Source organism: Antennarius striatus, chromosome 4 (assembly GCF_040054535.1).
Source record: "Antennarius striatus isolate MH-2024 chromosome 4, ASM4005453v1, whole genome shotgun sequence".
Classification (NCBI taxonomy): Eukaryota; Metazoa; Chordata; class Actinopteri; order Lophiiformes; family Antennariidae; genus Antennarius; species Antennarius striatus.
This window is the reverse complement of record NC_090779.1, coordinates 19,841,835-19,866,592: the sequence shown is the minus strand read 5'-3', so window position 1 is coordinate 19,866,592 and position 24,758 is coordinate 19,841,835. Positions and strand designations below refer to the sequence as shown.

The 24,758-nt window shown below is 41.0% G+C and overlaps 1 protein-coding gene across 1 annotated transcript in view; it reads left to right on the top strand.

Moving 5' to 3' along the window:
• The window catches only part of LOC137594096 (A-type voltage-gated potassium channel KCND2-like), a 33,304-nt gene extending 9,220 nt beyond the window's left edge, over nucleotides 1-24,084 (top strand). The window contains exons 2-5 of the mRNA XM_068313345.1: nucleotides 18,661-18,823; nucleotides 20,450-20,548; nucleotides 21,576-21,796; nucleotides 23,784-24,084. Coding sequence (XP_068169446.1) covers nucleotides 18,661-18,823; nucleotides 20,450-20,548; nucleotides 21,576-21,796; nucleotides 23,784-23,961 — 661 coding nt within the window. The 3' untranslated portion in view covers nucleotides 23,962-24,084. The remainder of the gene's footprint in view (nucleotides 1-18,660; nucleotides 18,824-20,449; nucleotides 20,549-21,575; nucleotides 21,797-23,783) is intronic.
• Nucleotides 24,085-24,758: the final 674 nt, after the last annotated feature.

Sequence of the window (24,758 nt, the reverse complement as noted above, 5' to 3'; positions counted from 1 at the left end):
ACATATGTATACTGTACTGTGTAGTGTACTTGCACCAAACAAGATGTAGTTTTTTTTAATTATTGCTCTTCAAAAGATGCTGGCAGTAAGTTTTTGACGCCCTTGGACAGGACCAGGCTAGTTGTTTCCAGTCTTTGTGCTAAGCTGAGCTTCTGTAGCTTCACTCAGACACAGATAGGAGGGGGATAACTTGTCATCTGGGACAAATAAATAATACTCTTTTCATCAAATACCCCCAAAAAGGATTATGATAGTGTCTGTTAAAGTGACAAAAGCACTCTTGCACCCTTAGCACTACCTGCTGTGACAGAAGCACAGAACAGGAGGGGTTACGTGGCAGCGTGGATCAAGAGACAAGACATGAAACCAAACACTTTGTCGCATTAGCTTAAAGAAATACACATTTTGAAGCAACTCACAATGTTCAATCAATTTAAGCCACCCTTTCTGTTGTCATGTCCCAAACCTGATTTGATTTTCAAAACTGATTTGTCAATAATCACATTGCCAATAGGAGCGTTGATCAGATGAGGCTTTCATGCACTCTTCTAGAGGGCAAGGACAAACGGCGTGTTGAGTTATTTAGTTTGGAACCCATCCAATTCTTGAAAAGCAACACATTTCCTCAAATGTTGAATCGTTATTAACAAGTCTCTCAACGGTAAAACTAATCTCGCATTCTGAATAAATATTATGGGTTTTGTCTGTTTTCCATTGTGTAAATTAATGTGCTTCTCATTTCAGTTGGATCTCATTTTAAATACATTTTCAAGCGATGCCTGCTTTTACAAATTTAACACCTACTAAAAGTTATGTGATAGAGACGTAGTTACCACTCACTTATTTAAATTTTCATGCCCACAGTTTTGCTGTCAGGTCAGAAAACTAATTATCATCCCAATAGTGTTGGATCTAGAAAGCACTCAGTGAGCGTATACCTCCACCAACGCCATTGTCGCTAAAACCTGAACAATAGCAAAATGCATCTCACACGATGGAAGCCTTTTGGCAATTTCCGGCAGCGTTTGGACCGTTGAAAGAAGAAATAGCACACACTCGTGAGCGTGCACGGTACGTGCACTCATCAATTGTTTTGTGACTGCATCCAGGGTGCAGCACACAGAGTAGTGGTGCCATCATGAGTTAAGAAAAAAGATTAAAATTCCACATAATTTCTTACCTTTGCAGATAAACAAACTCCATTTGAATGACTATGAAATGGCATTATTCAAATTTAAATTCAAATTCAAAAAACTTTATTAGTGCCCAAGGAGCAATTGAAAGCACATAAAGCAGAATAGGTGTAAAACATACAGTGTTAACGTAAACAGTGTAAACATAAACAATTAAGATAAATAATAATTAGATAATAACATAGATATAAATACACTGTTTATGTTAAATAATAATTCAAAACCTGGTTAGGTCAGAGCCGAGGGATTTAGCTCAAAACCTAGTTAGTTTAGAATCTAATTGGTTCAAAACCTAATGGGTTAGTTAGTCAGTTCAGAAACTAGTTAGTTTAAAAACTAGTTACTTTGCTATTTCAAAACCTAGTTAATTTAAAAACCTAGTCAGTTCAAAAACTAGTTTAAAACATAGTTATTTCAAAACCTACACCTACACCTACATATTGGTGTTATGTCTCGATGCCTTTGTGTTACCATACAGTGACCCAATACATATTCACCACACCCATTTAGTCTAACATACAAGATTTGGATTATGATCCAGATCTGGATCCACTTGCCCACAGCGGTGGAAGATCATTGATCATCCATTGCTTGGTTTTTCTGAAAATCATTTTTCATCCCATGGTCAAAGTGAAAAAGCCCTACTCAGCATCGACTGCTATTAATCAGCCCTTCCTTGTCTCAAGATCCAACCCTACACGAAATCTAATCGAAATGAAATGACGGGTTTTTTTCCCCAGTATCTTGCTGACAAAAGAAAGAACAACAATCAAAACAATCAATAACAACAAAGCGAGCTAAACAAACAGACATGGGTGATCCTATAACCTGCAGCAGCTCTTGTGTGCTGTGATAACAGCGCAGGAATGGATTGAGGTATGGTATCATATAAACAATCCCCTCGCAGTCACATCAGGATTGTGACAGATTGTGCAATTAAACATTTTGACTTGAACAACATTTGTTACATTTGTGAAACACTTGAGCTCACGATGACGGAGAGCCCTAACATTTTAATGCCTGTCTGAATATCACACCATGTACTGGCACGCCACAAGCGCCGGTTTAGTGAAAAACGCTTGTTCTTTCATTTTTTTGATGTCACTGTCACGACAATAATCTTTGATTATGGTGCATTTTCCAGACGCAATCCAGCCTTCGCTCCCAGCCCAACCCCAAACGGCGCCGTTGCAGCACAAATGTCAGAACCAAAAAGTGAGAGAAGGGTGATGGTCGTCCCACCCATCACTGAGACTGAGGAGAGTCTGGGAGGGTGGGTGTCGCTCGTCGGTCTGGTTTTTATCTCTCACACACCCGACGTTTGCTTCTTTATCAGAAACACCCCTCAGCCAACAAGCCAACATCCTGTGATCAGCAGAGATTCAGAGATTATAGCTAACAGCGATCACGAGTCTCATGTGTGAACGCAACAGAGAAAAATAGCTTGTGCTGACTTTTTTGTCTGTAGATTGATGGAAAAGAGGGATTTTGTGCTTTTTCCTAAAGCCTCTAAAGAAAACATGAACTGCAAAGAGATGAGAAATATAAATTACCCTGACAGTTATCCTGGTGTTTTGAGCTCCTGCACTTAAATGCTGTGTAGCATTCATTCATTTCATGGTTTCTCACTTTCATTGCGCGATAATATGCGATGATAACGCTGGATCTTCTCTTGTATACCGTCAGAGCACCGAAATCAATGCGGACATTCATATACCAAGCACAAGCCATAGCCTGTCATCAGTTTCAGAGAGAGTGGAGAAAGTTTGACGCTCACACATTGATTCAAACTGGGTTAACGGCCCGTTTATAACACCTAAACATGCAAAGATTCATTGCAAAGTCATGCATATTGATTCGGCCGGTTCGTCAGCCTAAAGCTCTGCTTCACCGTTCATGAACCGTCTCATTTTTGACAGAGCTGAGGAATCGTGCCGGTTTACAGCACCAAGATACCACAATAAAAGCTCCTCGTGATCAATACTGATCCCTCTTGAATGAAATCCGCAGCGCTCGCAGTACAGGCGGAATACAGACCTTTGTGAAGCACACAAGTACAGCTTTGAATGAATCTTCCCGTACTGGCCGCTGTTAACCCAGTTTCATTGTGGAGTCTTTGCCACAGGCTCCATAGATTATTAGTTTCTGTATGCAGCATGAATGATAATACGCTATGTCCCTTCTCAGTTTAGGTATAAATGCTTCCTCCTGTCTGCCTGGCAGGGAGGTCCTGCTGGGATGAGGGATGTCATCCTGTCACCCTGACGCATGGCAGCTGTTTCCTGCCTGCCCCAGCTTCTATAAATAGCCAAATATATCACATAATGTAGGCCATTTGGTCAAACTGAAACCAAACAGGGCATGGAATTTATGGCTACATGTTTCTGTGTCACCTCAAACTAGTTCCTCATGTACAGATGTATCACCTGATTCCTTTTCTTTAAAAGGCAACTCCATCTCTTTCCGGGTTTAAAGTATAAACTTCCTCTCACGACGTGGGGGAAAAAAATGGCGTAGGCGATGACGCCCTACCGCCCTTCAATCCGCCTACGTAGTGACATCAGAAGCGTGAGAGTAGCCAACAAAGTGGTGGATCCAAGCTTGAAGGTTGAAAATATTTTTATTTCATCCAAACCCTCATTTCAGGATTTGTTTGTTATTTCTACTTCTTTAAAGTTCCTCTCCAGGTCAACAGAGTTACACAGAGAGACGGGGTGAAAAGAGACGACTGGTGTTTGCACAAACAAAGCAGTAATTCAGAGGAATAAAACTTTTTTTTTTTTTTTAAATATTGCTAATCGGTTATGTTCCATTCTAAATCACAAAGACAATCCGGCGAAACGTTGCTGCATTGCTGTATTTTGTGTGGAATCATCTGAAGTGCGTGTTTTATCCTTTATCCTGTCGGGTCCTCTGTCTGTATGCACAGCTCAACCACACTTCACATCATGTTCAAACAGACCCAGACCTGCAGCTTATGAGGACAAGCTAGGGGTTTATGTGCACTAGTGCTATGATTGGAACCCTGCATCAGGTCACATGGGAGACGCATCTTTATAAGGGCTGATATTAATAGCATTTTGACATTGAAACTTGCACACCTATACTAAAATAAGTTACATGTGCGTTTAAATATACAGTAAAACCTCGCGCATTCACGCATCAACACACTTGACTTCACCTCATTGCGGATTTTTAGCAGGTAGTCACGTGATACCGTATGCGTGATTCCGTGAGACACAAAAAGGTCATATAGATAGAAGGTGGTTTAATATCAGTATGGGGAGGCTTCATAAACGTTTACATTACATTAAATAATAAGATAAATAATTTGTCGCTATATCTTGGAATTTGTTATTCGCGTGTGGTTCCTGGAACGCATTAACCGCGAGTAACGAGGGCGCACTGTATTAAGAACACTGTTACAAAGCAACAGAAAAATAATACCCTTTTTTTTTCCAATATGGTCTTGAATAGATGACATCTCAAGTCGTAATCATATTTCATGTCAGCCTCAGACCTTCAGGCTATTGATCATCTCTGCTGATACTGCAGTGGATTTGTAAAAATAAATAAATGTATGCCATTATTCTGCTGTTCATCAGCGCTGCTAAGGTAACTGTCAGGTGATTTTTTTTTCTTCTTCTCTTCAGCTTCTGGCTATATTAGTGGACTCAGGGAACCTGTTCAATAAAAACGTACCGATAATTACAAGGTTGTAAAAAATTAATGTTTTCTTTTTTTTAGCGCGCGTGTTTTATGTTTTGAAGAGATATTGATTCTTGTAACGGGGTAAGACAAAATTTCAATCAGTCACAACAATACAATGTAGTAGATTTACCACAAAGTGAAGTTTTTCAAGAATTCCCACAGTATTAAATCAACACTTTCACCATCTCAACAAGCACCGAGCAGTAAATCTTAACAAAAGGAAAGAGCGATTTTATTTTGCCCTCTTCCTGTAAAGTCAGAGCAGCCTCATGGTAGATTGAAGGCCCATATCAGTGTCTGTCTTTTGTCTGTGCTTCAGCGTAATTTATTATCCTGCAGTGATAAACCACTGCACTTATCAGGTGTGGCTCTCTGAATGACGATATCTTTATGTCAGCCCGTCACTTTGTTCCAGAGTGAAATATGGCAACAACTATTTGATGCGTTTTCATAAAATTTTGCGCTGATTTTTGTTGCTTTGGGTGCAACTGATGCTAGGATGGAGTTGACATTGATGGTTACAGTGAAATGTTTGCGTGTTTCGGTTCAGATGTGCTTGTTCCTCTTAGACTGAGTTGTAATAGATGAAGTAGATGATTATGACCAACAGTATTGTTGAGCCTCTCTCTCTCTCTCTGTCAGCTGGGATGGGTTCCAACCCTCTTGGCCTTCCAGTTAAAGAGTTTACATTTATCAAATAAATTAGTTCATAAAGAAGGGGGAATTAACCCACGCCTTGACCTGCCTATTAACACCAGGAAGATTCTCATTACTAGTTCTACTGTTTTTACGTAATATCAATGAACTTACCTCCACCGCTGGTCACAGTTACCAAAATGTTTTTTTTTGTGGAAGCATTCCCATGTAGTTTAAACAATTTTTTGAGCTGGGGAATCCACACTTTGTGAGGCAGCTGTTTGACAAGTCAAACAAGATACGCTTATTACAGTTGAAAGAAATAACAAAATGACAATTCTTAATCCCGTCCCCTCGTTCGATTTTAAAAGTTGACAACATTCTCAAAGCCTTAGGATTTAAAATTTATCATGAGACGGGCTATAGCTGCTGCAGATTGATATGTTTGTCGAGATGTTTTTAAGCATAGGTTTAGCTCCCACCTAGAGGATTTCCTGCTGTGTGTCTCTAAGGCCTCCCACACAGGGGTAATTCAGCTGTTTAAGGATTGCATTTCCATGTGGGGATTTTCACTTTTTTTTTCAAGGTATTAGGGAAAAACCACAAACAGTTGATTATTATTTGTATTTTTCCCCCATGGCCAATTGTCCGTAATCCCTGTGAAGGAGCTTAGCAGTTAGATTTCTGGCATGCCGGGCCTTATCTTCACATAACGGGCGAAGACAAATGGCTCGTGTCTCTTTTTGGCTAAGCCACACGTTTGAGTGAAAAAGCAAAGACAATCAAGAAAGTTAGCAGAGAAGAGTCACCCGTACAGTTGATAATGTTAAACACTAATCAATTTCAAGTCGGGATTAGTCCAACTTTCTCGTATATAGAGCCTCACTCTGATATTTATAGAGTACAAGACGGACACACCGACGCTGCCCCACTTATATTTGGATGCAGCTGCTGTGCTGATGTTGGATCCTCTGGTCCTTGCTGTCCTCTGGAGGTCACAAGACAATCCTGCAAGAGAATTCTGAGGACAGATCCAGCATGGATGTGACATTCAATTACCTCCAAAGGTGAAGTGTTCTCATTTGGGCCTAAAAATCAATTTCACATGGACATTGCTTTTGGTTTTTTTACTCCTCCTGGCTCTTCACAGCACATTTTATGCACACATGTCAGTGACAAAAAAAACAAAAAAACCAAAAAAAACCAGACTGCATCGTTGTCGTTTCAACTCCCATTGTCTTTCCTATGAAATGGAATCCATCAAAGTTAATGGGCTGTAATCATCACCACAAATACACTCGCACGCGTCCCACTGCTCGCTCCTGAGTATTCAACTCCCAGTCAATGGGATGTAAAGAGTGACAAGCTTGAGGAACACAATTTGCCATACCATTAACGACTCTAAGTGGGAATTGGAAGAGATTCTGAGAAAAAAAAAAGAAAAGATAAACCCAGCAGGATTTAGAAAGAGAGACTACTCAACATCTTTTGGAAACTTCAGAGGGATAACATTTATCAGAGGTGTGTGAGATCCACCATCAGTACGCCTGATGCCATCTTTCAAGCATCGACACTGTCATCTTGTGAAATAATTCTTATTAAAGTATGTCAGTCACCGCTGAATACACCGTGTCCTTGCCAGATTAATTTTCCCAGTAGCCAACGCTGCCAGCCTGAAATAGAGTTCAGTGTACGATGAATATCTACTTATCTCCAGACCGGGTGCTGCAGGACCTCTGATTACGCATCACACACAGGAACACACATGTGCACTGACTACTGTTTCAGTGCCTGGTATGGCAGCTTTCCAGGAAGTCTGTCCCTGATGCATTTGTGTGCTTGATAGGATGTTTTAGCTGTAGCATCCCCAGAAGACAATTTGTAGACCTCAACAGATGGAGGAGTCCAATTAGAAAACAGGCAAATGAATGGGGGAAATGGGAGACAAATGTTCCAACTCTTTCTTTCTCCCTGAGGAAAGACAGCTAATCTTAGAGTGCAGGTACAAAATCAACATCACCTCTGTTCTGGAGGGGAAATATTAAAAAAAAAAAAAAAGGGGGGGGGGAGAGAGAGAGAGAGAGGAGCTAGAAAAGAGGCCAAGGAAAAGCGGCTCCTGTGATACCTTTTCTTACTACACAGTCAAAGCGGAATGTGTTGAATTTGATACAGCTTGCTCTCACTCCACATCTACAGTATGTATAAATATCTCCTTCTGTTGTCTGATTCTTCAAGGGCAGACATCCCACAAAGCAATTGCCTTGCCATCAGCCAAGACCAAAAAAAAAAAAAAAGAGCGAAGAAATGAAAAAGTGCTTAAATATAGCAACCTCCTGGGATACTGGGAGAGAGGGCGTGCTGTAGTGTGATTAAAATGAATAACCTTCATTCACTCATGATTTTAACGGCACATTCTGAGGTGTCAAATGCGGCGGAGCCAAAGCTGTGTCTTTGCTCTGTCTGTCTTTGGAGCATTTGCGTCATTTTTCACCCGGATGCCTGTCCTCTGCAGTGACAAAGATGTTAAACTTTGAAATTATGGGAGGCGTGCCATTAAGTACACACACTTTCTCCCACTGGCCAGGGGTCAGTTTAATTCAGGCTGCAGCCACCCCCTCACCCCACCTCCTCTGAAAGCACACATAGCAATAAACTTGTTGATAACTGATAGATTGTGCGCATGCAAGGCCAATTTTCAACAGCAAGATGACCTTTTGGTGGGTTTGCTGTTGTTTTTTCACCCATGCCCATGAGTTATTACTTTTCATGTCATTTTTTGATTTGACATGTGAAGCATTGCAGAGTGAAATGAAAAAAAAAAACCAACAAAAAAACAAAACTAATCACGTTTCCCCATTGTGCACAAAGTAGCGTGGTGCCGGTGTGGAGATGGGTGGATATGGCTGCAGCAGGAAGCTCTTTGCTGCCCCAGGGGCCAGACAGCATCTGGTAAAAGAGATGCAGCTTCCCAATACTTCCCCAAAGGTTCTCACTGGTTCCTGGTACCCGCCGTTATCTAAGCAACACTGCTGTTGCCGGCCTGGCTGCTGTTCACACTCTCCTAGAGAGCGCTCAGTACATTTTTACGCTTCACCACTCCGTGTGTCTCGTCCCAACCTTTACCATTCCCCTCAGTTTTAGTGAGATTTTGAAATCTTTCTTTGAACTAACAGCTGATTTTTTTTTTTTTTAAATGGCTTGAATTTGTACCTTGATGTTTGTTTCAAAGATAATCTCTGAGGAATATAAAAATACTTCTTTCACCGCTTTGAAATGTAATCAGAGGCCATTTCTGTTCTGTATCTGTGTGCGGTTTCCCATATGAAGCTATAACTGTACTGCATGGGAGGATTTGAAAAGGAGACGATGCTGTCAGAGAGGAGCTGCAGCTGTTTGGTGTGAAAAGCTGATATATACATTTTAGAGTTCTGACTCAAACAGAATGTACAAGTACAAGTCTGGTGCTGAGCAAGAAGAATATTGATCCTTTGCCAACATGTAATACCCTGAGGCTTTCTCCTTTCCTCCAAATTCAACAAGTATATAAGAGTATTTTTAAACTTTTGTTATAACTTACCTGTCCAGAGACTACAGAAGGACCCCTCAAAAGAATTCCCCTCAAAATATGCAATACGTGATGAATATTATAAATAAATTCAATTAATCTTATTTTTCCACTGCATCCATGAGCAGATGTAGGCCTACAGAAAGAAAATGTTTTTTTTTTTACATCTACTGTATCTACTAGTAACAAGGTCTGCTGTTTATCCTGGGTCATGATGTCCAGGAAGAGGAGTTGCTGTTGACTTTTTCAAATATACTGTATATTTTTTTAGCAACATGAAGAAATGCCAGTGCTCTTTTTATATAATTATATTTAAGGGGGGGCATCTCTGGGCCTGATCTCTCCAAAACTTGGCACCACACACTAAAAGACTTTGGATGAGTAAATTCACTGCAAATATAAAAAACAAAACAAAAGTTTTTTTTTGTCTTTTGACTAAACAATTCAAAAAGTAAAATCTGTTGAAATGTAAGATCATGTTTCAGCATCTCAAGTGAAAGTAACGGATTTTCTGACAACCGTAACCAGATTTAACAACGTTTTACATCTGAAATGCTGTTATGTTTTAAGCTTCTGGTTTTTGTAAATGGTGATGGATGTGTTCATTGTTTTTCAATGCTTTTCATTTAAAGGTCATTACTTTCATTCCAAACATCTGACTTGAGACCTCTTACGCTGACCCGCACACTTCATTTGACGATCCACTTTTTTATTATTCATGTTATAAATTCAAACTTTACGAGACCAAGCACAGAATAACTCTTCATCTTTTTTTTTTCTTTTTTTTTAAAATGCTGAGTAATCCTCCTTATGGTAAGACTCTGATTTGTATGTGTAAATATTTTGAAACACCACTTTAATTAAAAAAAAAGGGAAAAAAAAGGATTAATTCTGAAGATAATGTCTAAAGATGGGGCAGAATGGCCAATCAGTAAAACTGGTTTATTTAAAGTGAAAGACATCTGCTATTTATGTTAGAAGCACAGAATGTGGAACTAATGCTCTTTGCCTTTAAAATATGTTGATTTTTAGATACAGTAGCAGTTGAATGCAAACTCACTATTAAGCGGCAATTTGGTGGAGGAAACTGATATCCAGCGGCTGCTCTGTGTGGAATGGCACATCAAAGTTAATCTTGCACCGTCTGCTCTGATGCCGTGGAGCACTAATCTACTGTCAGCGTGATGACGCTCTCAGACCAGCTCCCCTTTCCAATGCAGAGGCGCTAAGCTGCAAGACCTTTCACGTTTCTCCTCTTCCCCATCACTTCGCTGCACAACGGAGGTCACAGGGGTCATTCATACATACAGATAGATATGGACTGTATGTGTCAGTAATTGGGGTTGTTTGTGGCCTTGAGAGCAGCATCAGGATTCCCAGTTCAGGTGAAAAAGGATTTTTATTTTTATTTTTTATTTACAGTTGAACAAAATAACACAGCTAAGCTGCTTCTATTACTGCATTTCAGTGTTTCTTAACCTTGGACCATGATAAAAATGGACAAGAAATGCCAGCATACAGTATGTTATTCATTGTAGTGGAAAAATAAAGTCAGAGGTAAAATGAGCTGTGAGGTGTTAGTCATCGCCATCTCTGTTACTCGTGTGGAGTTTGTGTATAGCAAGAGAAATAAAATCAGACAAAAGCCAAAATAAAGCTCCAAATCACAACTAGGATCCACCGAGGGGATAATGGCAAACACACACAAACACACACACGCACGCACACGCAAACACACTAAACGTGACTAACTTCACCCCTGAACCTGAAGCGCCAGAGATGATGTAGCCTCTATGCTTGCCCAATCAACACTTTCAAGACACCCCCACCATTCTATCTCGCATGCCGATTACCTTACAATGAATAGGGAATGAGCTCATTAGCATAATCGCTTGAGTGTCTTATGCGTTCACTTTATTATCACGTTCTCTCATAATCCAAAGCCACTGCGCCCCCTTCGTGCTGCCGAGCCCTCTTGCGTGTTCCTTTGCCCTCCCCATTCAGCTGCGAAGCAGCGTAATTACATTATCAAAGAATTGCACTGACATTGGGGGAGTGTATTTTTAGCCCTGGGCTTTCTGGAGTAATGTAATGGTCAAATATCTGAAGGTGGAATGACAAATTGGAATTAGAGCAATGATCAAAAAGTTGCATCATCCAGAACTTCCTCGGAAACACGCAAGTTATTATTCTCACATTTGCCCATTTGAGGGTGGCACGCTATTTTATGGATCCCTGTGGATACTCAACCCTCATAAAACTGTTATTAATAAAGAGCAGTCATTCATCAAGTAATTAAAAGAAATTGCCAAAAGGAATTGGTCATAATGGTGAGGGTGAGGAGCTGGAGTAGAGGTGACTTGACATATAATAGCACTGAAAAAGGGCTGCTTTTTTGCATAGGACAGCAATTGTTTCCCAAGTGTCAGCAGATGTAGACGGAGAAGCTGGAGGAAAGCAGAAGACAAGAAAAATGTCAGGTAGAGCTGCGCTAGTACTGCATGATAATAGAAGAGGAGGAGAAAGAGAAAGAGAATGGCTGCGTTTCATCTTCAACTCATAGTCGGAGGCAGTCTCGTCCAGAGAAAGGAAGGGTGAGTCAAAGTCAGGGATGGAAGAATGGCAAAGAGGAAAGCTTTTTATCATCCCTGACTTTTAAGAAGATCTCCCAAATGAGAGAGGGCGTGCATGCTAATGTCAAAGCCGCAGTGATAACTAGCCGCCTGGTTTTTGCGGGGTGAGGGTTAAGCTTGGATTTGGAGTGCTGAGGGAATACATGTTTGATATGTGAGCAAGAGAGAGCTGAGGTGCCTTTGCCAGAGCTATACGTGGGGGATTATTCTATATGGTTTATCTGTGTCTGCATGGATAAAAGAGAGGAATTTCACTGGCCTTTATTGAGTCTGTGTAGTTCCTCAGACTCCAGGGTGAACGTTTAGCTGGAGGATCAGAGACACATTGACACCCCTGCATTGCAAAGTCTTCATTTACAATGCATAAACAGCAACTGGCATGTAGCCATACATGCTATAACCGTTTTTCTTGCGCTAACCCGCAGCTCTGTTCGCCGCCTCTCATAACGCTGCAGAGACTGGATCTCAACTAGATTGTGGAAAACATTCAAATCAATCTCAGAAGTCTGCTCCACGCTTCCTCTTACTTGCGTTTCACCAATGCGGTTGCGGTTAAAGTGCACTTTGCCCATCAGGCGGGCGATATCCACGTATCTTATAGCTGTCCTTCCCTCTAGCTACTGTTTGCAGTTACTCATACTTCAGCGCTGTGATTCCTACCTCATGCATTTTGCCAGGCAGTGCGGTCCTCTGTCCTCCCCCCTACCCACCCTGTCTATCTCTGCTTTCCCATCTCCCCATTATGTTGTGTAGTTCTGCCAACCTCCTCTTCTCTCCCTTTATCACCTACAGTGAAAATCTAACAGGCTAATCCCAGAGCCTGAAGGATCCCCCCCTCCCCCCTTCCCTCTATAATGATGTATATCTGAAGGATAGCATCAGAGCAAAGTCCTATCAGCCCACACACTCTTAATCCCATCAGTCTTTGGTGTCCGAACCCAAGAGAGGCAGTGTTGTGGATGTTCTGCTCTCAGGCTGCAGCCAGGGATGCAGTGCAGAACATCAGGAATGATATGCGGTGCTAAGGGATCATGTTGGAGATTTTGTTCATTTATTGTGCTTGTGATTTTTTGAAACCTTGTGATTTATGCCCCCTAAGGATTGCATGGTAGAGGTACACTCTGTAACTGTGCCACCGCTTTGGAGAATTTTTTGCAGACCGTCAGTGCCGCTGCCAATCTCGCTTAGATTTCACTTCACAGTCTGTTCATAGATAAATCCAGAATGTGGTTAATATTTAAAAAGGCTGACCAAACCACAAAGCAGATCCACATTTGATTCATCAATATATAAATAGAAAGATCATCGTTGAGTATTATTTTATTAATACTTGTTTATGTATAAATTCGGGAACTGTTTGAAGCATGTCTCGCCTTTCCTTCGGCGGTCAGATTCACAATGCCCACTGGCGCAAACAAGACCGATCACGAAGCCTTTCTTTTTTTGTTTTGACAAACTCAATTTTTTATGAGGCTCTGTCCTAACCACCCTCAAAATCCTTACTGCAGTGTTCCGTACATCTGCAAATTACACCTCAGAAAATGTACATCTTCTTGCCACTCATGTTAGTACACCTCTATGACACGCAGGCAGTTTAATCTATTTTCACAATATTCTGAATTTGTACTCGTATGAGCATGATGGAGTTCAGGAAGAAAATTACTTTTTCTTTTCTTTTTTCTACCGTACATCTATTATTTAACCGTCAGCAAGGGTGAATATTTTCAGCATTTCGGAGAAAAAGGTTGAGAATGGTTCAGTCACTGAGCATTTCTCCATTTGCTCCTTGTCATTACTTGTAAAAAAAAAAAAAAGAAAAAAGATTTTTCCTCATCTGGTCAGTTTAACGGTTCATCACTTCGGTGTCATGTTCTCAGATACAATTTTAATGTTGTGTCCACTCTGATACCTTTTGATCCTCTGCTTCAGCCTCACATTTAACATGGAACCCATGGGAGATTTCACCGCTGTAAGGATATCCGACACCTTCCGACCTTGCAGCGATCTGGATGTCCTCACACAGTTTTAATGCCGCTCTCCGTCATTATTAATTTTGATCAGTACAGTTAGTGACAGTATTGGAGCTTCTGGATAATTGGCAGGTCTTGGGCTCACAGGTTTGAAGGGCTTGGCTGTGCATTGAACTGTGAAACTGGGCGACTGAATTACCTCAGGAAGCAGCGATAGGGATCTTGATGTGCAAAGGAATGGTTGGTGGAGGTCGAAATGAAAATCATCAATATATGAAATTATGAAAGACGAGCTGAGGACAAGTTTACTGTATATGTTGTTGACCTTGACCATTTCTCCTCAACAAAGTTATTCTTTTTTAACATGCCTTTTTTTTTTTTTTTTTTTTAAGTATCTGCAAGAGAATTCCACAGTAAGTTTAGTTGCACCAACAACTCTGATGACGGTGTGTCGTGATGTGTTCAGAAAAGGGACGTGAAGTTAAATATGGTCTCATGGAAGAAGGTGAGACGGAAATTAATTTGAGTTTCAAATGATCAGACCCTCAGAAGTTATTCGCATGAAACAACAGAGCTAGATTGGGCCTGAGATAGGAGAGTGTGCTTAATTTGACCCGATTGCGATCAGCTGAAGAATCAAAACTCTTCATTTATTAATCAAATTAGTTTCATCTCATAGTTTCTTATTGAAATATCAAAGTGGAGCAGATGAAAGTGCAGTTTGATGGGATTCAGTGTCTTTACCGTGACGCGTTTAATGGGATTGGACCACACATTTCCAGCTGGTCCAGAAACTTCACAGGGAAAATTCAGAATCACAGGATTCCATTTCTTCATTTGAGCACCTTGACCTTGATTTTTGTCACCAGAGGAATCAAACACACTGAGGCCATTTGGCCGCTATTCTTTTCCTCTTACTTTTACTGTTCGTCTTCGCTTGTATTCACATTCACAGGAGGTGATTTAGTTTCATGGTAAAACCCAGGAACTGGGAGGTTGAAGAGCCAGTGGATGATTGGATTTTAACGCTGCTGCAAAAACCCTCTCTGCTGAAAGATCGTCCGCAATCCTTTTTGGATTCTTGGAATTGTCAGTGCTGCTAAGCTGTTGTTGGTGATCTCAACTGGCATGTCATTTGGTGGGACAGCAGGACTTACTTTAGACCTCCACGATTACATCACAAAGATGAGCCTGTTCTCACTCAAGATGGGTTTTATGTAAGTGTTGTTTTTGTTCTGCCAACCAACAAAACACTTTGATAGATTTGCCTGCGCTGCCATTCAAACGTCCAGAAAAGGTCCGATTTCTTACGTGACGGGATCATTTTACCTGAAATGATCTGTATTCATTTTATTTATTTATTTTTTAAAAGAAAAGAACATTTATCCTGTTTCTGAGAAGATAAATAAACAAATTACATGTCTTTTAAGTCATCCAGATATCGAGTTTCCCACTCACCAGATGGCAGTCAGATTTCAGACACGGGGTTCTGGAAGACAATCAAGGAACAAGATTGCTTTTTTAGGAAGGGGTATTCGTTTAACTAGATGTCAAATTTAAGGTCTTACACACACACAGAGACACACACACACACACACACACACAGAGGGAGACACACACACACACACACACACACACACACTGCAAGCTTGTGTGCATTTTGGTGTCAGGGTTAGGTGGTGAGGTCATGTACAGAAATCTGTCTCCGAGCCATCCCTGATGGAACGCGGCGCCACAGCTAAGGTCAACCACACAAACGCCGCCACGCAAGGTTGACACAGGGACTCATGAATGTTTGATTGGTCTATTAACCAAACCAGGCGGCGACATTCATCCCCCCCTGCTCCTGGAATTCAAATATTCCTTTTAGTTTGACATTCCTCTTAGATCGTCTCAGGCGAGACTCTTTCACTATCTCTCACCGCGGCGAGTTTCATCTGCAGCGCTGTCATTTCACCGTTGGACACTTCCACAGAATTCACTGTTTTTAGGGGGGCTGATGCAAGTGCAAGCGAGGTATGGTTTCAGGTGGGTGGACCTGGGGAATTGATACTCAGTCATTCCGACACTTCTTTTCCTCCGCTGCATGGCGGATAAAGATCTGGCCATCCGTCTTTGTGTCTCACTCATGTCAGCTCGGGGTAGCAAACGTCGGTCCCCGGTAATCGCAGACAGCAAGAACAAAGCAGTAACATTAATTTAATCTCTTGCAGCTGCTAATTCCTTCATCTGCCGTCATCCAGAAAGCAGAGCTTTGTGAATCTCAGCTTCCCCCTCACGAACAATCCATCACTGTTAGTGCTTCTAACCTGAGTGCGCCCGCTACCTTTTTTTTTTTTTCTTCCTTTCTCACCTTCTCACTGCTGTGCTTTCCTTTTAAGACAGCTCTCGCTGAAAGCTCTGCAATGCATCGTATTCCACAGTTGACTGTTCAGGCTTTTTTTTTTTTTTTTCCCTCCATCCAGCAGCATCTTCACACTCCTGTTGGAATACAAAACACACATGAGCAGCCGCATTAACATGGAGAAATGCTGTCCTGCATTTTTCATGTAAAATCTCTTAATAGGCTTTCAACAGTGCATTCAGAATGTATAATTGACACCTGCTGTCAGGCTTCATCAGTGATTACACAGGAAAAACGACTTGACCTGTAATGAACTGTAAAACTAATGGCATCTGTGTGAGATTATTCCTCTCCAAAGCAAACTGTACATGAAGTTCCATCAAGCATAATATTAAAATGTCCATTTTTACATCTTTCTGTACAAGCTCTGTAAATGCCCAGGATGTTGGGGCCCAACCTGATGGAATCCTGAGGCTAATGACTCAGGCAGACGGCAGTGGGCATTAGACAACTTCATTTATGAAATAGTCAACCTCCCATGTAGCGATACATTCACATTACCCTGCCTCACTTGAGAGACGCGCGACTGTCACAGCCACTGAGCAATGCTGATGTCCCTTCCTACCTGCATTCATCTTACTCTCAGGAGGTAATAGTCTTCTCAGGTCATTTGCGCACAAGCTTCTCCATCACTCATCTCACCCCACCTGGAATCCTGTGGATTGCAGGCCCCATGCAGTATGTAGAGAGGAGTTTAAAACGACAAGAAAAAACATACAAGCTCTTTATCATTCATTTGAACTTCTCATTTTAAGCCTGGGTGCTGCCTGTGGTCTAAAGCGTCTTCATAAACGTGAAGGTTATGTTCAATAGGTTTGTGGGTATAACATACAGTTTTGTGTGTGGTGCTACTAATTGCCTGGAAGATATCTCTAATTATGATTTTGAATGCTAATCACTTCTCTGTGTGGCAACAGAATGCCGCTGAGTTTTCAACTAAAGTGCTTTCTTCTTTTGTCTTGTCTGGTTTAGTAAATTTACGTACAATTCTCCAAGAGAACCTTCAAAATGTGCCGACTTTAATGAATCGCTATTGTCAGAGTGTTATTTCATCATCAAAAGCTTACTAAGAGACTATAAATCCTCAGAAACAATTATGATACGATAACTTTGTCTCACACAGTCGGATGCTGAGTCATTAAGTTTTCAAAATGCGTCTGTATTTTCTAGTTTTGTACTGAGCTGAACATAAAAGTTTGAATCAGCAACACACTAACATTAGTATGAGCTGCGCTTCGTTCGCTCACTGCAGTGCATGCTGAAGCGCGTTGGAATGGTAATGAAGAAGCTTATCTTTGGAAAAAAAAAGAAGAGTGAACTTATAGTTATAGTATCTTTTAACTTGAATTTAATGAAACAATTTCAAATCAGCAAAGGGATTTGTAATTCTCTAAAGTAATGGGCAGCGGAGGCGTTGGCTAATGTAAAGAAAGTTAAATCATTAAGACAGTTTGATTGTAGCTTTTCCTTAAGCACAGGAAAGTTCATCTACATGGAGGCAGGAACATTAATCTCCTTAATGGGAATTGTTGAATCCCATCTGATATATGTACAACATTAAACTGTTCAAGCTGAATGTAGCCTGTTTACACATTTGTGTATTGTTGACAATGACATGCATTTCCACAGGTGCTCCATCGGTTCACGCCGAATCTTGAGCATGAATGATTTTTAACGTGGTTTTGTCATTTATTTGCATTCAGAATTCAACATCCAAATTTGATGTGGGAAGAAAAAACCAACTACACACAGACGTTAACGTCTGGCTTACAACTGACTGGAGTGGATTTTAAAGTAATTCAAGTATGCAATGCTTAGATGTGCATTAACTGACTCGCCGTTGTCTTGCAGAGTTTATAACATTCAGTGAGCCCCTGCAATAAATAAATACATAAGTTTTAAATGCGATAATCAAACACAATAATTACAATGGAATTAAATGAATTGATTTAGTTATTACAGACATAGAAAGTTGTTGTTTTTTATGGTAGAGCATGTAATTATTGACTTCTGTCAGGATGTTAAGAGATTTGTTTTCACAAATATAACAAAGAAGCTTCAAGAATAAATTAACGACTCTCGCTCACACATCTTACGTCACGCTGTTCCCTTCCACTTTTTTTGCTTTTTACTCGATGTGATACTACTCCCCGTTTCCTTGGCAAGCTGTTTGGCTAACAGAGGTCACGGGGGACATGTAGCGCATTTGGTCACAATGTGAACGCATTAGCTGGTGCCAGCAGGTGCATAATTATATATGAAACAGGATTTTAAAAGAGAGAACGTCACAGTGGTGTGCAGAAAAGTAGGCCAAGAAGAGACTTCAGAAAAGTCCTATTTATTCCTCACTCACATCAAATATATGACGTCTTATTTGAAGTTATGAAATCATCCAAGGTCACCGTAACTATTTCAAGACTTGTAAAAATAACTTTAATAAACATGGTGACTTGGTGTGAAAAAAAACAAGCCTCCGGTACGCATTTCTTGTAAAAAGATATTGTTTTGCTTGTTTTGTGTGCTCACTGTTGTCTTTTCTGCGTTGCAGGTATGGTGATATGGTGCCAAAAACCATTGTCGGGAAGGTATTTGGGTCCATATGCTCTCTGAGCGGGGTGCTGGTCATCGCTTTGCCTGTTCCTGTTATAGTGTCAAACTTCAGCCGTATCTACCACCAAAGCCAGCGGGCGGAGAAACGAAGAGCCCAAAGGGTACTGACACCCCCAACCCCCCAACACCAAACAACCCCACCTCCCTCTTCTGCTTCTATTACCCTTTCTTTGTCTTTATTTTGCTTCTGTCTGCCTCTTTTCTCTGTCCCTTGTCTTATCCGCAAGTAAAATGAACAGGGCAAACATTATCTTCTAGAATTATAATCTTTTTATTGTGTTTCTGTTTATGTGTGTTTATTGGATGGGGGTGTGGGGTGGGGGAGAAAAAAAAAACCCTGCTTAAGTATATTTTAGTGGAAGAAAGAAATAGGGGAGAGAATGACAATGACTGAACAAATGATCTTCAGAGTATAGTGTCAGCACCTTTCCAATAGCAATATGTGCATTTCTTTTTTAAAAGTGTTTGCTGAGGCAGAATTTTCCTAATGGTACATTTAAGCATGGCCTCATCCTGCTAAATACTGTGGCTGCCAGAGGGAGACAGAACCAATTAGTGTGACAGACAAACCATCAGAGGCTAAAACAGAGGTCTGTTTGTTCAAACAGAAAACTCGACTTGCTAGAATCCGTGCTGCGAAGATTCGAGGCACTAATGCCTATATGCGCTACAAACAAAATGGGCTCCTGATCGACTCGCTGGAGGAGGTAACGAGACCAAGCGGAGTGGGGGGGTGGGGGTGGGGTGGGGGCTGACTGACCGGGGCCTCAGGGATGCTTGCATGCCGCTCTGCTGGGACCATGTCACCACACACAGGGCCGGGGGCGGGGGAGGGGGTTCATGCTCTAACACAAGGGTTGGGGGTTGGGGGTTGGGGGTGGAGGGGGGGCTCCTCATGCCGTAACGCAGGGGGCTGCTGTCATTCCAGTGCTTCAGTGTGATCGCCTTCTTCTTACATCACACCTCTCAACTGCGGCATTGACATGTTTCGTCGATACACTCTCTCTATCCATACAGCAGGAAGGCCAGGCAGGCGCTACACGCCTTCTGGTGGAGCGCAGCCATTACAGTCACACACTGACTCATGACCAGGCCCCTGCATGTCTGTTCAACAGGGTTTGGAGGGGAAGGAGGGAACCAGAGGCTTACTGGACAGTAGGCCACCCATGGAGGCTGTCTGCTCAGTCTGCATCTCCTCTAAACTCTGTTTTTTGATTTGCTGTGTGTTCTGTGTGTTATTTCTATAAAGCATCCAGGTCGTACTGCAGATTATTAATAACGCACTTTCCATCCCAGATGCGTGCAAGAGCTTCATTAAAGTGTGTGGTGTTGTTGTGGTGCAGAATCCGTGCCGTGTGTGGTGGAATCTGTTCGATCTGTGTCTAGGTGTGCCACTGCTGTTTGTGCTGAATGAGTTTTAATTTGACATTTCTGGTCTTTTTTCACCCAAAAACAAACAACAACAACAAAAACAGGGAAAGAATGACCAAAACAATTGTGTCAGTGAATAATGTTGCCATGTAGCCACTGTGTCTATGCATTTCCAAAGCATCCCCACCTCACTAGGTTGTAAGTAGATTGGCTGCCGTGTTACAGATCAGCATTTCAACCCTCAGCGCTTTGTGTACTTTCCACTACATCACCGAGCTAACTGTTGCCTGAAAATCCATTCCTATGCTGAGACCGAACCTGCTAATATACACAGTTATTTATTTTTTTTCTTGAAGGCTGCCAAGGAGGCAGGACAAGCCCTTGTGGGGAAGGCTCCCAATCCTCCCTTTGAAAGCCAGCATCATCACTTGCTGCACTGCCTGGAGAAGACCACGGTAAAATGTTTTCTTTTTTCAAAAACCTGAAGCTACTGTATGTCTACTGGAAAAAATATAGACTCACTGAGGAATTCTTCATTTTTACTATCCTGGTAACAGAGTTTAGACAGTTTAAAATAGCTCGCTGTAAAAAAAAAAAAAAAGCTCATTTTATGTAAAATTGCATCACTTGGGTGCTCTGTGCTGTGTCATTGGTTATGCCTGCTACAGTGGGATGCAAATAGAAATAAAGTGGATTTTTTCATCCATGCACAAACTGTAGAATCATTTCATGAGCAGCACAATTTAAAAATAGCCGTAAATGGAATTGAGAATTCTTGAGTGCCTTCTCCAGCAACATGCTAAAGAAAACATGACTCCAGCCAGCGAATTTATTCCTTCCAAACAAACCGGCGTACTTAATTTTACTTGATCTATAATTTAGAGATGCAAGATCCTCTTTAATGCTTGGCTGTGACATGAGTTTTACACTTGCAGCTCTAAACCCTGCACAGAGACATTGACTGGCAGTAATTCAATTGTCCACCCCTAATAAAGAGCTTGCCAGCCATGTGGGGAAATCTCCATTAAGGCATCATGCCATTCAGATGCAAGAACACATGTTTTCATCAGGTTCTTCTCATAGTGTGCATTATTGATAGCAGAGGCCAGAGTGAACATACAAGGAAAGAAACGCCGCGATTTAGGGGCAAAGTGGCAGTTCCTGAATGGCATCACTGCGCCACCTGCTGGCTGAGCTTCAAACACTCGAGGAGCCTGACCTTCAAGTCCAGCTCGTTTGTCACAGGGATAACAGTCGTGAATGTTTTCACAGATGGCACTTAATGTGGACATCTGGGCCAATATATTTCCATTTGCCACGATGATTCATTTTCCAATTATTAACCATTTTTTTTTGCTGTGGATTCTGTTCAGCCTGTTTAGTCTGCACTGTGAAACATCTTCACTGCTTGTTTTGCAGAGTCAATTGTCGATGTAATAGAGCGATTGATGAGCAGTGTTTTTCCTCTGCATTCATTTGCAGAACCATGAGTTTGTTGATGAGCAGACGTTTCAGTCCAACTGTATGGAGATCTCTGTAATGAACAAGTCGGGCTCCCGGGGGTCCTCTCTGTCCTCGTCCCCACACGGACTCAGCTCCTGTTGCTCTCGACGTCACAGGAAGAAGAGCAGCTTCAGCTTGCCCAGCACAAATAACCAGGAACTCAGCACCATACAGATAAGGGAGAGGCCAGTGGTCAACAGGTACTCTCTCAGCTTTACTTTCCTGTCCCTAGATCAGGGACATTTTACATGCAAACCCCTGATTCTGTCTGATAAGATTAGAAAATACAATATTAGTTCTTGCCTGTAAAATTAAACTACAAATTAAGGGAGGATTACATTTGATTTAAGGCACGTTTTTAGCTGAGCCTCACATTTTCAGGTCATGAACTTCAAGTTATGGTTGAAAAAACTTTCATTCATTCCGTGCTGTAAAAATGCATTGTCATCTTTTTTAATGAAAAGCCACATTTTGGAATTTTGGAGATGCATTTATTTCATTGGACTTACCACTAACCAACCCCCCCCCCCATAATGACTTTATGGTGGGTAATTGTTTAAACATTGTCTTAAAAGATCGCTTCACCCACCAGCTATTTATCTGTAGATACCTTTAGATTATTCCAGCCTTCTTTGAGGATGTCTTTCTCTGATATTTGTTTGTTCAAAGTAATTAAATTAGAGGTAATGGAATCTTTCTATTTGTGCTATAAGAACAACGAGAAAACAATTGAACTGAACTGAAATGTGAGGGTTCTTATGTATTAGCTTGTTTCTAGTCTTATTTAAGTGTGTTTTTATCAGAAGCTTGTGATACTCGGGCCGGCTTTGCTTTCATTACATACACTGCCACTTGTAAACTTCATTAACCGTCCCCAGGTCAATTACCATTTTTTTGCTGGTACACTGCACAACTCCGCCTCACCAAATGAACAACGTGCACGACGTTCTCTCACTTCCTGTCTGACGGACATTAATGTATGACTAATTTTTTAAAAAGTTTTTTTAAATAGAACCCACTCCAGCAAGAGACAAGCAGCACTCAGACTTTGGTTGCCTTAGTGAACTGGCTGAATCGAGCACCACGACCTTGAGTAATTTTAAACTCTCATTCAAGTTTCATTTCACATTTTAAAAAGGTCATTAAAACATTTTTTTTTAAATTTTAGAAATATTGACTTTTTATTGAAACGCAAAGCAGTGCTGAAATACTCCTTTCATTCCGTTGTGCCTAAAAGAAGTCAATAACAGAATTACATCGAGTTCAGGATGCTGTGGCCAGACTCTTAACTAAAACAGGGAAATTGGATTGCGTTACCTCACTGCCCAAGAAACTATACTTTCGTCCTGCTTCTTGTAGGATTTATTGCAACGTTCTTTTAGTTGTTTATAAAGATTTAAATGGCCCTTCTCCTCCCTAAGTTAAAGGCTTTCTTTCTTTAATGTTGCATCCACATCGCTGAGGTCTCCTCAGCTTTTCTTTTAAATGTTCCTCATGTGTTCCATTAAAATACCTTTGAGAGTGCATCCTCTCTTTATGCTCCTAAACTGCCACTTGATATTAAAACGGCGAGCTCTCTCAATGTCTTTAAAAGGATATTCATGACCATTAATTTGGAGAAATATAACATTTGTTTTGTTCTTTTAATATTTTTTGCTTTTTAACACAAGTGTTTTATCGACTTTTACTGTTTCTTATATTTAAAGGTTTTGATTTTTGCATTTGTTTTAGTCTCCTGGTTTCAGAGGTGGGGCTCTGTCCTTGCTTTGGGCTGTATTTCTCTCTGAAAAATGCCATACAAAATAAGCTGTACTTAGCCGAGTGTAAAAAATGTCAAAGAGCATGCTGTTATATATCATGTCACTGATGTATTGTGTCATACGTAATTTCATGTATATTTAAAAGATACATACAGACATGCATTCACATCTTTGTAAAAGATGAACAGCTTAAAGATACCTTCCTTTAGACATAAAGTATAGTGTTTCAACCTTTCATTGTGTGCACTGGAAACTAAAGACACTGAAACTGAATTATACTGAATAAAAGCACGGTTACTCAAAGTCTTTTTTTTTGTATGAGAATGTCAGAAAGACCTCAGAGAAGTCCTTGTAATTCAGCCTTTGTGTAATACGTACACAAGGTCAGGCCTCTCACCCTCTTTCATCCTGTTTTTTTCTTTTATAGCCGCTCCAGCCTGAATGCCAAACTCGATGAGACTGTGCCCTTGAAATGTGACGATCCTTACATCACTCCCTCCATGGTCAGCCTATCTGCCCCTGTGGTGACCTCATCAGACGGGCACAGCTCCACCACCACCACCACATACTCTCAGAGCAACATTGTCCGAGTATCTGCCTTGTAGATGTCATGCCTATCTGATCAGCTAACTGCAAGCACCAGATGCTGAGGAGAGGGACCACCGAGCATCAACCTGCCATAATCTAGAGGGATTATCAGATTAACAGAAGTTTGGGGGTTTTTTTGAAGTAGTGATTTCATCTGATGTCAAACTCTGCATGGTATTAAATTATGAATGGACGGCTGCCTCGGAAAGAAAAGTAAACCAGCAGAACTTGCTCCATTAAGCACAGCAGAGCGAGGAAAAGTTGGGATTGCGTGGTTATCGTTGTTGCCTAAAAATACTGAGAAAAAAGTTTATTTTTGAAAATGTAATGTAGTCGTATTTGTTGTCAAATGATTAAAAGGAGAAAAGGCAGATGTTTAAAGGTCACTCTTGAAGGCCTCTGAAGATAAAGCACACACATTCATCAACGGATCATCTTTGTGAATAATAAATCCGTCTGCTTACACATTAGAAACATTCCCTTCGCTCACCGCCCGGTTTTGAAACTCCTCAATTTACTGGTTCCAAATATTCTCCTCACTCTTGTAAATTCAGAAAACATGCATCTGCTGGAATGGATAGCTGTTATGAACATTCATGAACCAACTCATTAGCTGGTTGGTGTCATCGCTTGATGAGTAAAATAGACTACGCATTCTGACATGTTTGTGAAATGTGCAAGTGAAAGTTGAAATGACAGACTTTGTGTTAACTTACATATTTGATCACGATCTGGATCTATGTGGAATCCATCATCATTAATGAATTGATATCGAGAACAGGGTACATATTAGTTAGGTCACATGGTAGACATG